At 50.0% G+C, this 17,548-nt stretch overlaps 1 protein-coding gene across 10 annotated transcripts in view; it reads right to left on the bottom strand.

The window, feature by feature from the left end:
* ITGB7 (integrin subunit beta 7) overlaps positions 1-17,443 on the bottom strand; it is a 25,865-nt gene extending 8,422 nt beyond the window's left edge. The window contains exons 1-16 of one of the 10 annotated variants that reach the window (XM_036298388.1): positions 15,615-17,443; positions 15,278-15,404; positions 10,686-10,781; positions 8,315-8,518; positions 6,228-6,432; positions 5,973-6,143; positions 5,035-5,276; positions 4,504-4,662; positions 4,124-4,219; positions 3,891-3,980; positions 2,685-2,831; positions 2,021-2,211; positions 1,446-1,669; positions 994-1,213; positions 684-892; positions 201-361 (exon numbers count right to left, since the gene is read on the bottom strand). In XM_036298388.1, the coding sequence (XP_036154281.1) occupies positions 201-361; positions 684-892; positions 994-1,213; positions 1,446-1,669; positions 2,021-2,211; positions 2,685-2,831; positions 3,891-3,980; positions 4,124-4,219; positions 4,504-4,662; positions 5,035-5,276; positions 5,973-6,143; positions 6,228-6,432; positions 8,315-8,518; positions 10,686-10,778 (2,412 nt within the window). In that variant the 5' untranslated portion in view covers positions 10,779-10,781; positions 15,278-15,404; positions 15,615-17,443. Of the gene's footprint in view, positions 1-200; positions 362-683; positions 893-993; positions 1,214-1,445; positions 1,670-2,020; positions 2,212-2,684; positions 2,832-3,890; positions 3,981-4,123; positions 4,220-4,503; positions 4,663-5,034; positions 5,277-5,972; positions 6,144-6,227; positions 6,433-8,314; positions 8,519-10,685; positions 10,911-15,277 lie in introns of those variants that run through there. The other 9 variants (XR_004965911.1, XM_036298387.1, XM_036298386.1 and 6 more) reach the window with 9 other exon arrangements.
* Positions 17,444-17,548: the final 105 nt, after the last annotated feature.

Below are 17,548 nucleotides of genomic sequence, written 5' to 3'. Positions count from 1 at the left end.
TAATCCTAAGGGCCAACCTAGAACTTGAGCCAGACCCTAAAAGCCTGTGGACAGGCCACAAACACCTAGGTGACGGAGGCGGGGGTGGGGGGGGGGGGGTTGGGGGTCAGGGCTGAGGGTGGGATGAGACAGCTGGGGCAGAGGACCTAACCCAGGAAAGCAAGTGAAAACCAGCCCAGCGGGCTAGGAGGCAGTCTCACCTGCTTCCAGTTGGGCTGCTGCCGCTCCTTCTCAAAGCGCTTGTATTCTCGGCGGTCATAGATTTCCACGGAGAGCCGATAAGCCAGGACCAGCCCCAGTCCCACTGCCACAATGCCCCCCACACAGCCTAGCACAATGGCCTGGGTGTGGTCTGCTCCCTCTATGGGGGTGAAACAGAAAGACTTCTGGGCGGGTGGGACACAGAGATTGAGCACCAGTTGCCCAGTGTGTGTGCAACCCCATCCAACCTCCCCGGCAGTCCCTGTCATTGAAAACAAAGGGAACTCAGCAGGTTTATGTTCAGTGCCCAGTTTTTTAGCCTCCGCTTGATCCATTACCGCCACTTTTGCCTGGATTCTCAGTTCTGCTTCAATCCCTAGTCTGGGTCCTCTGTCTTTACCTCCCCAATCTGAGTTCTGAGGCCCCACCCATCAACCTTCATGGCTCCATTTGGCATGTCCAAGGCATCTCTGTCCACTTACTCTCTTGGGGTCGCACTCTCAGCGTGACCCTGCCTCCGGCTTCCTCCTCCACCAGGAAGAAGAACAGCTGGTTGTCCAGGGTCCTCTCTTTGCACCAGCCGTCATCCAGCATAGGGGCCAGAGCCACAGTCACATTGGTATGGGCACAAGCCATGCTGCAATTGGTGGCCAGGACACCAGTCCCAAAGGCCCCACACTCTGCACAGTCCCTGTCCAATAGACGCCTGTAAGTTACTGACTGGGCAGTTGTCACCCACACCACATGGAGGAAAGCAGGCAGGGGCCCCAAATGCCAGGCCTGAGGCCTCACCTGTGTCTCTCGCATGGTGTCTTGCAGCCTGGGCACTGATCACATAGGGCACCGTAGTAGCCGTCCAAGCACTGGCAGCGGTTGCATTTGCAATGTCCATGCCCACTGCAGAGCCTTCCCTCAGGACCGACGCAGCCATCCACGTCCCCACTGCACTCACACGCTCTGCCCGTGCGGTTGGTGTGACAGTGACACACTCCACATTGGCAGAGGCCAAAGCCTGGAGTAGAGTCACGCACAGGGTGACAAACAGGTTCCACACACGCAATGGACAGCACAGCCTAGAGCTGACCTGTTCCCGTGCATCCAGTCCCCGCTCAGTATGCCACATGTGTGCCCCAGCTCCTACACCAGAATCTCCGTACTTGCCCTTAGTGCCTTAAAGGTCCCAGACCCTAAATACCCTTCAGAGCCACTCTGAACCCTCCCTTCTCTCACAGGCCCCCAGGTACCTCCACAGAGGATGCCCTCATGTCGCTCACAGCTGGCATCGTCACACTCGCACAGGCGCCCAGAGCTCTGTCCGCTGCAGCTGCAGCGTCCACACTGGCAGCGTCCCTTCCCGCTGCACAGGGGCCCTGTCCCATTCGGGCCCCGGCACCCAGATTCCAGATCTGGGGAGGACATCTCAGACTCAGTGCACTCACAGAGTCGACCCAGGCGGCCTGGGTCACAGCTGGGAGGGGAAAGAAAGGGAGAGAGGTGGGTCCGCGAGTTCGGTCATTCCTTTACCTGTCTTTCCCAGGATACTCTAAACCCAAGGTCTCACAAGAGTTTAGATGGTGGCTGAAGGGATGTGGAATATAGTAAAGTACCAAGGAGTGGAGGAGCAGAGTGAGTCCTGGTGGAGGGGCGGGTCTCAGCATTCTGGGAAGCTTCAGGAGATAAAAATCAGGGTGCAGTGTAGGGATGTGTAGGAAAAACTTGTCTAGAGATGCCAGTGGAAGAATAGAAGGCAAGGGAGGAGGAATACAGGGGCTGTATTTGTGGGGGGCTACATAGGTGGAGGGAAGCTAGCGGCCCTCACCTGCACACCCCGCATTGTAGGTGCCCGTGGTCACTGCAGTGGGGCGCTGGGAGCTGGGTGTCATGGCAGTTGCAGTCGCACAGTGTGTGCAACTCCACAGTCAGCTCCTCTGAGAAGCCAAGAGCTCGGAACTTCAGAAAATGGGGCTCTGGGAGGCAGCGGGTAGCTTGGAAAGTAACCAAAAAATTCACCTGAGGGCAGAATGGGCAGAAATCAGACTAAACTCATACATGCACCCCTGTGCACAGGGGCACACACCCCAAACCTATGGATCATCCAGAACCCTACTCCTTAGTAAATTAAGGGACAGTCAATGCTAACACCCATCTCCTAGCAACATGCTTGAAGCTAATCATTAAACCCCTTCAGAAAGGGTAGATGGAGAACTACCTCAAATTCTTGCATTGTTCTCTGTGCCGGCCCCCATCTTTTCCTTCCTGCCTCAATATCCCACTCCCACCCCCACTTCCTTCATTCTGCCTATTTTTTAAATTGATTTTAGAGAAACATTGGTTTGGTCCACTTATTTATGCATTCACTGGTTGATTCTTGTATGAGCCCTCACCAGGGATCGAACCCGCAACCTTGGCATATTGGGGACGATGCTGTAACCAACTGAGCTACCTGGCCAGCGCCCCTTCTGCCTATTGCAACCGGCTCTCACCGTCTGGTTGATTCGGACATGGTTGCACTGTCCCCGGTCCCCAGGCTCACCAGCCCTCTTCTCATGACCCCCACACTGGGATTCATAAGAGATGTGGACCCCCGGAGGGAGTGGAGAGTGCTCGAGGGTCACAGTGGATGACAGGCTCTGTGGGAAGAGAATGAGTAACCACATGAAGGTGGACTCTGACCCCACCTCATGCCCTCTCCAGCCATTCCAGATTCTGCCAGAACCCTGCCCTCAGCCCACCTCAAGGCTCCTTCCATTCTGCCTAGTCTGGAGGCATCTCTGGAGGAGGGACCTGCGAGAACCTCGAGGGGAGTACAGGGGGATCCAGGGCCTCTACTAGCACTTCACTGCAGCTGCAGCCAGGGAGCCAGGGCTTGCTGGGGCTCAGGGGCTGGCCAGGCACCGTAAACATGCAGCAGCTGTGTTCTCAAATCCCAAATCGGGACATACAACCTGTGTACATACAAGGTCTAAAGGGTAATTCTCCCAGACTTTGTCCTGGAAAATTTGATACCGGCTCAGGTTTTCTCACTGTGGTTTTAGGAAATGGTTCCTGTCATCAAGAAGCCTACAGTCTAGTTACAAAGATAAGACCTAAACCAAGAAACACTTAAGAATTTTTATGGTTCCTCCTACCTGTAAAACTATGTTTCCTGTGAAGAATATCTGGATTGTTTATAAGCTTAATGAAAGCAGGTTCTGGATATTACATCATTTATGTACAGACTGACTAGAGGACAAATCCCAGCCCTTCTCTCTTTTATCTGAGTGACCTTGGGTAAGTCACTGAGCCTCCTTGTGTCTGTACCCCATCTATAAAATAGGGATGGTAATAGTTACCCAGCAGCAGGTTTTGTGAGGTTAAATGGGATAGCAATCGAAGTATGTGCACTTGGCATATAATAAAAGCTCAATGAATATTACTTTCCTTCCTTGCTCAGAGCTGGGCTCCATTCTCTACACAAATCAGACGCTTAAGATTTGTGAATGTAAGACTGATTGAGTGAATGAACTATTAAGACAACCCTATGCAAGCTGCAGGTAGGAGCTGTGGTGGGTTACCCAAAAAGCAATTATTCCCTCTTAGTTCTGCCACCCCTCTTGAGGGCCCTTTCTCACCTTGCCCCAGTGTCTGCCCTCACCATCCCCCCCCCCGCCCTCCCCCCCTCCCCGTCTCAGTCCCCTTCAGCTCCTCACATTATACGCGTCCATGATGAGCTGTACCACATTGCTGGAGTTCTCACTCAGCTCCCCCACTGCGGACTTGGGGATCAGCTTACTCAGCTCCTGAATTATGAGGAGTTGAGGGAAAGGGTGGGTCACAACTCCAGAGAAATGGGCTTCAGGGGGTCTGGAAGGAGGGCATATGGGGGAGAGAAGAATGGGACTTTGAGAGACTTGAGGAAGGTTCAGGGTGGGAGGGCTCTCACCTGGTAGACGGGCAGTGTGGCACTGGTGACAGCAAAAATGGGCTGGATGTTTGCTGCAGAGAGAGCCTGGGCTACCTGACCCACAGAGGGGTAGTCCTGGAGCAGGGAATGGGGACAAGGTGAGCACCGCAGGTCCTCCAAACACTCCAGGTACCCTCAGCCCAGGAAATCCAGGAACTGGGGTTCCACCAGCTACAGGAGCCCTGGGGACTTGGCAAGGGAGGGAGGGGCTAGGGAGTCTGAGCAGCGGGGGTGGAGCTGCTGGGGAAAACAGCTGGGTGGTTACCAGCGAGGAGAATGAAGCTGGGGGGATGGGGGTCCTGGGAAGAGAGAAGGTGGGGCTCAGGACGGGGAGGGACATGGGACTAAGATGGACTCACAAACTCTGGGCTGCGACTATAGAGGCCATTGCTGTCCAAGTGGCAATGCCCATCACTGGGCATGAAAATGCCACCCAACTTTCCATCCCCAGCTGTGTGGAACGTGTCATCTGAAGTGAACACCAGCAGCCGAGACACATTTCTCCAGCCAATCTGCTCCTAGGGTGGGGTAGGGGGTAGGCTGTGCACCTGGGCATGGCCCGTGAGCCACCCCAGCCAGCAATGTGAGCCAGGGATTTGGCCAGCTTCATTCTGAGTCAGTTTGTCTATACCCCCGCCCCCAGCTCCCTCCTCTTTTTCCCTAGACCCTAAGGCAGGGTTGCTGCTAGTGGAAGCATTCTTGTGAGTTAGAAAACGTGCCTCTTCCTCAAGATATTTTACTTCAGTTTACTAGGAAATTGTCAAAATAAATATGCAAACTATGGTGAGGATACAAATGCTACCCTGTGGAACTGTGTCCTGCACAACTGTAGGTGGCAGTCTTGGCCCCCAACAGTCCTTCAGATTCAGACTCCTGCCCCACCTTCTTACCTGGCAGAGTGCAGCCTGTAGAATGGCATCAAAGCCACCTTCAGGTGAGTCCAGGTTGCCAGACACACTCTGGCGCCCCACCTCCCGCTCGAAGGCCTTGGCATCCCCCGTCAGGGATAGCACGTGGTGAAAGCTGAAGGGGGGCTGGCAGCGCTCCAGTCGGGTGGGGCAGGGATGGCGAAGCTTGGAGGGCACTGTGCTCACGAAGGGCAGTACCGTCTTGTCCACGAAGGAGCCAAAGCCTAGGGAAGGGAGGAGGGATGAAAGCTGTGCCCGAAGTCTCTGGGCGGCGGCAGCAGGATGGGAGGGCCACTGCTGAGGACTAGGAAGGGAGGAGTCCGTGGGGGTCGGGGGGTCCTAGAGGAGCCAGGTGTTCCTAAAGGGCAGGGACCCGGTACCTGGCCGGAAGGCTGAATCCACCAGCTCAGGGAAGTGGGGGGAGGGAGGAGATGAAGAGGACACAATGGGGGGTCAGACAAGGGTTTCCTGAAAGCTGAGCAAGAAGGTGGAGTGTAAGGTGTAGCAGCAGCATGAGGCAAAGGAGACTGCGAACGGAGAAGAGGTGAGCACAGATGTGCAACCAGGGACAGTGGCATTTAGAGACACGGCTGAGACGGAGGCATCAGGGCAGTAGCTGAGTTGGTAGGTCCAGGGCACTGCCTGAGCCCTGGGAGCTGCCTGAACTCATCTCTCCAGACTCGGGGCCTCAGTTACACTCCCTGTAAAATGAATGGTTCCACTGGGCAGTCACTTAAGTCCCCTCCAGCTCTGACCTAGAAGATGCGTGTCTTTGGGGGAAGATGTCAGCAACCTGCGGCCTCTTAATCCTGGGAGAGGGCAGGTGGGGCCCTTATGTGTCCAGGACGTTGGCAGAGGCTAAGGCAGCGGTTGAAGTTCGAGGCAGAGGCTGGCAGGTGGTGGGGCTGCGCTGCGCTCACCGATGCGCACGGACTTGGTGACCTCCTGCAGCCGCACAAGCAGGGCGTGCCCGAGCTGGCGCACGAACTCCAGGTCGTCCTTCATGGAGTAGCTCAGGTCCATAAGGTAGTACAGGTCCACAGGGTACCCCTCGGCACGGAGGAAGCGGACCTGCAGCTGCTGGGGCTCCCCTGGGGACAGGGCAGTGGGGGTCAGCGGGGCACGTTCAGATCCACACCCAGACTTCTGCCCCTGCAGTGCCCCAGCTCACTCACCGGGACGCAGCGTGACCCGCACCCGCTGCGGTGCCAGCTGAGTGGCCCCCTCACCGCCCCGGGAGCCCTGGCTGAGCGGCTGGTCCTGCAGCACCTCCTGCTGGCCTTGGGGCTCTTCCAGCTCCCCTGGGGGGCAACCACGAGCCAGCAGCTCCTCACGCGAGGCGCAACGCCGCTCCTCCGCCTCCCCTGACGCTGTGAAGTTCTGTACCGCAAGGGTAGATGGGTCAGGACCCTAATCCTCCCCGCCACCCCCCCATCACCCCCAGGCCTGCTCCCAGCCCGAAATACTGCCACTTCTAACCCCTCCTCTCTCAGTCAACTCCTTGAGCCCCTCTGATTCCCTCCCCTCCCCTCCCCTTCCTTCCACAGCTGTCCTTGAACCCTGGGCCTTTCTTCCTTGTCAGAGCCCACTTCCTCCCTTATCTCGACTCCCCCCTTCCCCAGCCAACTACCCTTCCCCTCCCCCTAGGGCCGCAGACTTCCTGTTGAGGATCTCTGGGGCCTCACTTCCACAAGAAAAGGAGGAGCCCTGCCTGCTAATCCTGCCTCCCCTGCTTGCTCAGGCGGAAATGGGAAGGGAATCAGGCTAAGACTCACAGTTCCTGGGAAGGGGAAAGGATAGGGGCAGAAGAGGAGGCCCCGTTGCCCCAATATGTCTGGTACCCCTGGGACTAGCTGGGAAGCCACAGAGGAAGGAAATGGTTAAAGTGGCTTCTCAGCTGGCCTGGGTGCCAGTCTCTGATCTGGGGATTGGAGGAGGCAGGCATACATAGCTGTCCCAAGAGCCCCCACCTGGCACCTCTGCTCTGCCACCTGCAGACTGAGTCTTCCAGTCATCTCAGTTTCACTGTGTACCTTTCTCCTGGGCCTGCTCAGCCTCTGTAGCTCTGTCTCCTAGTGAGTTTGCCTTCAATTCTCATCTCATCCAACTCTCCATTTTTCTGTGAGTGTTCTGCCTCACCCCTGTCTCAGGCACTGCTACTCCATGGGCCCTGCCTCTTTAAGGCGTAAACAAAGAACAGCCTAGCCCAACCAGCGTGGCTCATGGTTGAGTGTAGTCCTGTGAACCAGGAGATCACAGTTCAGTTCCCAGTCAGGGCACATAACCGGGTTGTGGGCTTGATCCCCAGTGTGTGGGGCATGCAGGAGGCAGCGGATCAATGATTCTTTCTCATCATTGACGTTTCGATCTCTCTGTCTCTCTTCCTCTCTGAAATCAATAAAATATATATTTTTTTAAAAAAACAAAGAACAGCCTTGTTTTTGACCAGCCAGAGAGACACCCACTCCTCGGCATCCTTCTTGGCCACTGAGGTAATTCACTGAAACCCACAGGTTTCCAACTCCTTCCCTCTACTTCCCCAGTCATAGGCTAATGCATACCTAGGAACACACCCCTGGAACCCCCAACACCAACTCAGGGACCTAATCGTACACTTTCTGCCATGGATTGCCCCCCATTGTGATAGTATTAGAGATAGGGCCTCTGGGAAGAAATTAGGGTTAGGTGAGGTCATGAGGGTAGAACACTCATGATGGGATTAGTGCCCTTACAAGAAGAATCATAAGAGCTTGATCTGCGGCCCATCTGAAAGCCAGGAAGGGAGCTCTCACCAGGAACCAAATCTGCTGGCACCTAGGCCTTGGACTTCCCAGCCTCCAGAACTGAGAAATAAATTCCTGTGTTTAAGCCAACCAGTCAATGATATTTTGTTATGGCAGCCTGAGCTGACACTTCTCACGTGTGTACATGCACAATAGGTCCCTCTACCTATACACAAGCATGAGTCCCAACAGAATATACTTCCTCCAAATTCACAGTCACAAGTCCTGTCCACACACACACACACACACACACACACACACAAAATAGATATAAACTTGCATGCACAGGAATCTTGCATGTGTGATTGTGCACACACAAACACAATCACACACAAAAGTCCTATGTGCACAGACTCAGTCACACACAGGACTGCAGAGTGCACCCAGAAAAATCACACATGTACCCACACATTCATGCACACATATCCAGGCTGCATATACACCTATACATGGCTCAAAGGCCACAGGCCCATTTTTACCAGTTGCTTGCACCATGCACAGCTTGGATGTGAGAGGATGCACTTCTTGCAGGATGGGGCTGGCTTGCAGGATCCCAGCAGGGACAGATCAGGATCACCCCATTCTGTGGCCTCCCCTGGAGATGAGATCTTGGCGTCCAGTTCACTCTCACTTCTGCTCAGAACCAGCAGGAAAACAAGAACCATTGACAAAGCCACCATGGCCTGAAATTGGATATGAAGGGAGACATGTCGATCATTAGGGAGGACCCATCTAAGTTCTCAGTCCTCTAAACTTAGCCTGTGGTTGTCACTCTCAAAGCTCTACCCCAGCTCTTTATCTCCCCTCATAGTTTCACTTCCCTGTGTGGATTCAGCAGCTTCTTCAAAATGGCAAGAAGGGGCAAGTACTGGGTCATGACCCATCTCCCCTATGTGCAGACTTGAAGAGCCCAAGGTGGGCCCTAGCCAGTTTGGCTCAGTGGATAGAGCGTCAGCCTGCAGACTGAAGCGTCCCAGGTTTGATTCCGGTCAAGGGCATATGCCCGGGCTCGATACCCAATAGAGGGCATGCAGGAGACAGCCAATCAATGATTCTCTCTCATCACTGATGTTTCTCTCTCTCTCTTTCTCTCTCTCTCTCTCTCTCTCTCTCTCTCTCTCTCTCTCTCTCTCTCTCTCTCCTTTCCTCTCTGAAATCTATAAAAAATATATTTAAAAAAAGAATTTGCAACGTCATGGATGGAACTGGAGAGCACTATGCTAAGTGAAATAAGCCAGTCAATGAAGGAAAAATACCACATGATCTCACTCATTCATGGATAATAGAGACCATTATAAACTTTTGAACAATAATAGATACAGAGGCAGAGCTGCCTCAAACAGATTGTCAAACTGCAGCGGGAAGGCCGGGGAGGGTTGGGGGGCAGGAGGTAGGGGGGTAAGAGATCAACTAAAGGACTTGTATGCATGCATATAAGCATAACCAATGGACATAAGACACTGGGGGATAGGGGAGGCTAGGGGACTGTCTAGGGCGGGGGGATAAAATGGACACATATGTAATACCCTTTGTAATACTTTAAGCAATAAATAAAAATAAAAAAGAAGAAAAAAGAGGCCAGGGTGAGCAAAATGGCCTAGCCAAGAGTCTGGGGACTGGGCCTGGAGGCACCATGGTCTACACACAGGTAGATTGGAATCAACAAGATTCCAAGTCATAGTGGAAATAGAACCACAAGGGAAACAGACCAGATTCTGGTCCTGCCTCAGTCACTCATTGGCTGTGTGGCAGGTCAGACTTTCTCTCTGGGCCTCATTCCACATCTGTAAAGTGAGGGTATTGAATAATCTGACAGCTCTTATAGCTTTTATAATCTTGGATTTTATATAAGGGAAGAGTGTTAGAGGCTGTAAATAAGGGGGCGGGAGCCTGAGTAGAATGATAAGAAATAAAGCTGGAGCAGATGAGGGACTACGTGAAAGGCACGAAGATTAGCTGTATTTGTTTAACATGGTAGCAAGAGAAATAAAGATTAGGTCATAAGAACTTTCTGAAGGTCTGGAATAGCACAGGAAGGAAGGGCAAGGGGTGATAAAACTTCTTCTGTGCTTTGCACAAAGGGAATCTAGAGTGGAGAAAAAGCCTGAAGGCCCGGCCAGCATGGCTCAGTGGTTGAGCATTGACCTATGAACCAGGAAGTCAGGGTACATGCCTGGGTTGAGGGCTCAATCCTCAATTGGGGGTATGCAGGAGGGGGATATGCAATGATTCTTTCTCATCATTGATGTTTCTAGCTCTCTCTCCCTCTCCCTTCTCCGATTCAATAAAGATATTTAAGAGAGAGAGGGGGGTGGAGGGAGGGAGGGAGGGAGGGGGAGAGAGAGAGAGAGAGAGAGAGAGAGAGAGAGAAATATCAATGTGAGAGAGCCTGAAGGCAGGGTAATTCCTGGAATGACCTCTAGGGAATACCAGGTAAATTTCTGATTTTAAAAAACATATTAATGAAAATTTTGAATGGGCAACCCATTACCATGCTTCAAAAATAAAATAAAAAAAGCCTTAGCTGGTTTGGCTCAGTGGATAGAGCATCGGCCTGCGGACTGAAGGGTCCGGGATTTGATTCCGGCAATGGCACATGCCCAGGTTGCTGGCTCAATCCCCAGTAGGGGGCATGCAGGAGGCAGCCAATCAATGATTCTCTCTCATCATTGATGTTTCTCTCTCTCCCTCTCCCTCTCTGAAATTAATAAAAATATATTTAAATAAAGATTTTAAAATCCTATTGGCCTTCTTTTTTTTACATAAACGGAAAAGCTGATTCTAAAATTCATATGGAATTGCATGAATAGCCAGAACAATCTTGAAAAAGAACCAAGTAGGAGGACTCACACTTCCCAACTTGTCACAGGTCAGTGTGGTGCTGACATAAGGACAGGCATATAGATTCATGGAGTAGAATTGAGAGTCCAGAAGTAAATCCATCCACTTATGGCCAATTGATTTTCAACAAAGGTGCCAAACCATTCAATAAAGAGAAAATAATATTCAATAAATGGTGCTGGGATGACTAGATATCCACATATAAAATAATGAAGTTGGGTAAGAGATCAACTGAAGGACTTGTATGCATGCATATAAGCATAACCAATGGACACAAGACACTGGGGGGTAGGGGAGGTTGGGGGAATGTCAAGGGGGGGGGGGGAAGGAGAAATATGTAATACTCTTTGTAATACTTTAAGCAATAAAACAAAATTAAAAACAAACAAGCAAAAATAATGAAGTTGGGTTCCTACCTCACAACATATACAAAAATTAACTAAAAATGAATCAAAGGCCTTTTAAAAAGTGTTTAAACTATAAATCCTTAAGAAAAACATAGGGGTAAATCTTCATGATTTTGGACTTGACAATTGACTCTTAGCTGTAACATCAAAAGCACAAGCTACAATTTTTTTAAAAAAGCACAAGCAACACAAGAAAAAAGATAAATTGCACTTCATCAAAATTTAAAACTTGTGCATCAAAGGACACTTTCAAGAGAGTAAAATGATGGGTCTCAGAATGGGAGAAAATATTTACAAACTATATATCTGATTAATATCCAGAATATATAAAGAACTCTTACAGCTCAACAACAAAAAGACAACTCTATTTTAAAATGAGCAAAGGATCTGTAATACTTTCAACAATAAAGATAAATTTTTAAAAATAGCAAGCAGGACCATGGAAGAGAGTATCCTGATAACTTTGAAAGAAAAGAAAAGAAAAAAATGGGCAAAGGATTTAAATAGTTGTTTTGATAAAGGAGATAGACAAATGGCCAACAAGCACATAAAAAGATGCTCAACACCAGTTGTCCGGAAAATGCAAACCAAAACCACAACGAGGCATCGCTTCATACTCTCTAGAATGGCTATCATTAAAAAATGGAAAATAAGCGTTGATGAGGATGTAGAGAAAATGGGACTCTCATTGTTAGTGGTGAGAACACTGTGGGAAACAGTTTGGTGATTCTTCGATAAGTTAAAACATAGAATTACCCTATGACAGTGGTTCTCAACCTTCTGGCCCTTTAAATACAGTTCCTCATGTTGTGACCCAACCATAAAATTATTTTCATTGCTACTTCATAACTGTAATGTTGCTACTGTTATGAATCGTAATGTAAATATCTGATATGCAGGATGGTCTTAGGCGACCCCTGTGAAAGGGTCGTTCCACCGCCAAAGGGGTCGCGACCCACAGATTGAGAACCGCTTCCCTATGACCTGACAATTTCACTCTTGGTGTATTCCTAAAGAATTGAAAACAGGTGTTCAAACAAAAACTTGTACACACACACACACAAAAAGATGGAGAAAAAAAACTTGTACACGAATATTCATAGCAGTACTACTCACAATAGCTGAAAGGTAGAAACAACCCTATGTCCATCAACTGATGAATAGGTAAACAAAATAGGTATATCCATACAATGAAATATTTGGCCATAAAAAGGAATGAAGTACTGACCATGCTGCAACACCAATGAACCTTGAAAACATTATGCTGAGTGAACAAAACCAGTCACAAAAAACCACATAATGAATGACTCCACTTATGTGAGACAGCCTGAGTATGCCCAGCTGGCATGGCTCAGCGATTGAGCATCGACCTATGAACCAGGAGGTCATGGTTCGATGCCCAGTCAGGGCACGTGCTGCGTTGTGGGCTCAATCTCCAGTGTGGTGTATGCAGGAGGCAGCTGATCAATGCTTCTCTCTCATCATTGACATTTCTAGCTCTCTCTCCCTCTCCCTTCTTCTCTGAAATCAATAAAAATATTTTAAAAAGAAAAAGTAGATTAGAGGTTCCCAGGTGTTGGGGAGGAGGGAAGGATGGAGAGTGACTGCTTAATAGACAGTTTCCCTTTGAGGTGAAGAAAAAGTTCTGGAAGTAGATAGTGTTCATGGTTGCACATCATTGTGAATGTCATTAATGCCATTGGGTCATATACACTTAAAAACTGTTAAAATGGCCGAAACCGGTTTGGCTCAGTGGATAGAGCGTCGGCCTGCGGACTGAGGGGTCCCGGGTTCGATTCCGGTCAAGGGCATGTACCTGGGTTGCGGGCACATTCCCAGTGGGAGATGTGCAGGAGGCGGCTGATCGATGTTTCTCTCCCATCTATGTTTCTAACTCTCTATCTCTCTCCCTTCCTCTCTGTAAAAAATCAATAAAATATATTTTTTTAAAAAAATTAAAATGATAGATTTTATGTGTATTTTACCACCATAAAAAAAAGATCAGAGTTAAATAAGATACTGGGAAATCCCCCATCCACCCACTTCCACACCCACTTTAAATAAATAACCATCATTTATTATTATCATTTGTTGCTTGTAGTCTTTCTAGAGATTGTTTTATGCATATACAAACTAATGTAAACATATGTAGGGTGTCCCCAAAAATGTATACACACTGAATAATTATAAAGGCAATGTTTATTAAAATACATTTCATTTTCGTAATTCAGCTATCAGCTGATAAAGTATGTATACATTCTTTGGGGACATTCTGTATATATACTCTTCAAATGGTAGAATCAAATGATAGAATTCTAAAAATGATAGAATACACAGTTTGGCATCTTACTTTTTTTTCTCCTTTACTTTTCTTAGAGATCCTGCTACCCAAGAAAATAAAGAACTTCCTTGTTAATTTTTACAGGCATATAGTTTTTTATTGCATAGATTTATCATATTGTAGTTAGTCTCTTATGGTGGGGTTTTTAAATTGCTTCTAATTGTTCACTATTGTAAATAATATTGCAGTGAAAATTCATATATTTTCATTTCACATGTGTGCAAGGGAATGTGTAGGATAAATCCCTGGAAGAGAATTTGTGAGGTCAGTAAATAGGCACCATTTATAATATTGCTGAGTATTGCCAACATAACTGCCTTAAAGAATGTGCCAGTTTACATCGCCATCAATGGTCTATGAGGAAGGCCAGCTAACTCTTTGTCATGAAGCATCTGCCTCCTCCTCAGCCTGGACCTAGACTCAAATCCTGATGCTCTGCAAAGTGTGGGAAAGGGTGGGGTGCCAAGTCATTGACCACCGTGTCCTGCTCCCCTCCACCTGTGACCTCAGGCATAGAATCTATGTGTAATGGAGGCTCCACCCTCCGAGACAGACCAGCCCAGTGTAACCTCAGCCTTGTTTGCTCTGCACGCCTGTGGTCGGGGGAGACTGGAGATGCTGAAGTACAAAGCCCACTTTTGACTCATCTTTCATAGGTGGGGCCCCCATGGCACCCTGGTTCCCCGGATAGGACAACCCCAGAAACCTCAAGCCCCACTCATCTCCCCTAAAGGGGGCCCAGGGACTCCCTGGACAGCCCACTCCAATCCCCTTCTCTTAATTCCCCCTCCACCTTGTTCTCCCCTCCTTATGAATACATGACCTGCCACTTCTCTTGATCTGCCTCACTCTCCCGTTTCTATTCAAAAATTTTATTACATTTCTGCTGCTTTTTTCTTTTCCACTTCTTCACAGTTCTTTGTTTTGCTTCTTTTTCTCTCTGATCCTAACCATAGGATGGCAGAAGCTTCTAGTTCAACCCCCCTCTTTATACAAATGGAAACCTGAATCCCAGAGTGGTGAGCGACTCACCCAAGGTCACACAGTGCACTGGAGGCAGAACAGAACGGGGACTGAGACAGGTGCTTTCTTTCCCTCCAACCCAGGCACCATCAGTGTGGAAGTGAGTGCCCTCTCCCCAAGTAGCCCCAATGGACTCTACCTAATCCCCTTTCTCTTTCCACAGGGGAGGGGGACTTCCTTAGTCTTCCCTTCTCTCCCTCCGTGGTTGTCTCATTTTCCTGGACTCAATTCTGACTCCAGTACACACCCTACTGTTCCCTGAGCAGCTGAGAACCAGCGGCTTCCCAATCCATCCAGATCTTCCCAAGTCAGGCAGAACCCTGTGCTGTCCACTCGGGAGTCACCTGGAGGAAAGAGAACTGAGCCCCTGGGCTACAGTCGCCCAGGAGTGGGGGATCTGTGGCCAAGGTGCCACAGAGGGGGCCTGAGCTGAGCACCCCCTTACCCCCTCCCACCCCCCACCGCGAGCTCATTAAGCAGCAGGGATGGCAGCTGGGGAGTAATATTGGGAGAACCTACCTTGGCATAATCCTTGGCACATGGCAGGCATTCAAATTTATAGCACCTACACATTCCCTCACCTCCTTTTCCTCCCTCCAGCCCCATTCTTGGGAAACTGATGCAAGAGAGAGAGGTGGGGAGAAGGAGGGCTTGTGAAATGGGAGGAAGGAACAAGACAGGGGATCTTAGGAATGCAGAAGGGTTCAGAGCCTTGCTCAAGTTTCAGTGAATCCTGGGAGTCTTCAGGTCAGAACCCCTTCCAGGGAGGTTGGAACCAGGTGGGGCCTGGACCAGTACAGAGGCAGGAGGGCTGATGCCCTGGTACTCACAGGTGCGAACAGGGCAGCCTTTCCCTCAGCGGCAGCGGCAGCCTTTGTGTACTGATCTGGGAGGCTACAGAGGAGGAAGTGACACGCCCGGGGTGAGGAAGACTTGGGGGTGGTGGGGGTGAATGATCTAGAAAGTGGAGCAGATAGGGTGGAACTGAGCCAAGAGAGTTGATGATACAGGTATCTGGAAGATCATCTATTGAGCACCTAGTCGTGCTGGGTGTAGTCTGATGTTATAACTAATCCTCACAGGAGCCTCATGACATCGGTGTTAATGTCCCCCCAGCCCCCCTAGTTTCACAGATGTAGAGGCTTAGAGGTAAAAAGTAAAAGCTACCCAAGATCACGTTGCTAGTAACTGGATGATCTAGGATTGCCTCCAGACTTGATGATGTCTTCACTTCCTTGTATATATAGGAACATGATAGGAAGAAATATGGAGGCAGTAAATACTGGGGGAAATTGGTGACTGTTACTCAGTTTGAAAACCCCGTGTCCACTGTATCCTTGCGGGTGCTTGACTATACCAGCTCTGGAGCCAAACTGCCCCACCTCAGATCCTGGGTCTGCATCCCTTACTAGTCTTGGGACCTTAGGTAAGTTATTGACTCTTCCTGTGGCTATTTTCTCATCTGTCAAGTGGAACTCATAGGGTTGGTGGTTGAGAATTAAATGAGATTAATTCATATCAGTTGTTTAGAAGAGAACCTGGCACATACTAAGGGCTTGATGAGAGAATCAGTGAATGAGAAGTAATGGGGTGAAAAGTGGAGAGGCTTTGAGAAATTCAAGGTCCAGACAGCTGGGAAGTTGAGAGAGAGGCACAGGGCCAGGCTTAGAAAATGAGACTGGGCCAAGGAGCCCAGACAGTAGTGGAGCCTGGAAAGGGGTGGAAGGGCCACCTAGGAGAAGCATACCGAGCAGGAATGGCAGCTGCAGCGAGGGCAAGGATGAAGCCTAGTCTGGCCAGTGTGGCCCTGTGGTTGAGCATCGACCTGCAAACCAGTTTCAATTCCTGGTTGACTCTGGGTTGCTGGCTCGAACCCCTGTGGGGGGCATGTAGAAGGCAGCCGATCAGTGATTCTCTCTCATTACTGATGTTTCTCTCTCTCTCTCCCTCTCCCTTCCTCTCTGAAATCAATTTTAAAAAATTGTTTTTAAGAATGAAGCCTATAGAAAGACAGGGTTGTGGAAATACTCGCCCTGGCCCACACTTGACCAGAGGGAGCTTTGAGAAGGAACTGATGCGAGGTCTGTGTTCACAGGTCTGTCTCCTGTGTCAGGCGCACTCCTTTGGGACAGGACTAACCGAAGACACACACCTAGCAAAGTGCCCATCTCATAGCAGGTGCTCAGTAAATGGCAGCTGGATTGTAGGCGCATAGCTGCTGGGAAGAGCAACTGGGGGGAAGGGGTTCCTCCTTTGGGTGGCCTCAGGCTATGGGACCTTTTACCCTTCCCCCACAACCAGAGGTTACCATGGCAACCACCTCCCCTACCCCACAGGCCCTGTGGTTTCCTCTAGAGCTTCTTTCACTTTCTTCTTCTGCTTTTCCCCAGCCTTCTCTCTTCCCCTACTCCCATATCCTCAACCTCTCTCCATATGCACAGGTCATTGGTGAAGAAAGCCAGGAAAACAAGGTAGGCAAGGCACGGTCCCAGGGAAGAAGGTGGACCTTGGGGGTGCAGAGAGGTGATGCTGAGGGAGCACAGGGTGCAGTGGTAGAGGCCAAAGGTAGTGGGGCAGATTGGGGCAAGGAGAGAGATTAGGACAGAAGAGAGCAGTGCGGTCATGGAAGCTGAGTGGAGGCCATGGGGTGAAGAATGGGGTCAGAAGGGACAGAGAATGGTCATAAAGGGTGGGAGAGCTCATGGAGTGAGAGGCTGGTATAAACAAACACTTAACTTAGATATAGGCTGTGGGTCTTTTCTTCTGGGGCCAGAGACCCTCATGAGAACCAAATGAAAGGTCAATGAACCCCCTCCCCAGAGAAGAGCAGAGATACACATATATATGACCATGGATGGGGACAGCTTAAAGACCTCTGAGGCCCATTCCTGCCTTTCCAGAGGTCCATAGCGTCTGATCTCAGAATCCCCCCGGGTGGTTGTGGGAGGCCCAGAAACTCAGGGTGGACCCTGAAGGCTGCCTTTCTCCCCCTCCCCACCCCTCCCCTCCCCTCCCCTCCAGGCACATTACATTCTCTTTCCTTGGTTCCCCTGAGAAAGCCGCAAAACCCAGTAGATTAGGAGCGCTCCCTCTTCACCCAA

This window comes from Myotis myotis, unplaced genomic scaffold, assembly GCF_014108235.1.
Source record: "Myotis myotis isolate mMyoMyo1 unplaced genomic scaffold, mMyoMyo1.p scaffold_m19_p_3, whole genome shotgun sequence".
NCBI lineage: Eukaryota > Metazoa > Chordata > Mammalia > Chiroptera > Vespertilionidae > Myotis > Myotis myotis.
Note: the sequence above shows the minus strand (reverse complement) of the source record. Positions and strands in the feature narration are given on the sequence as shown.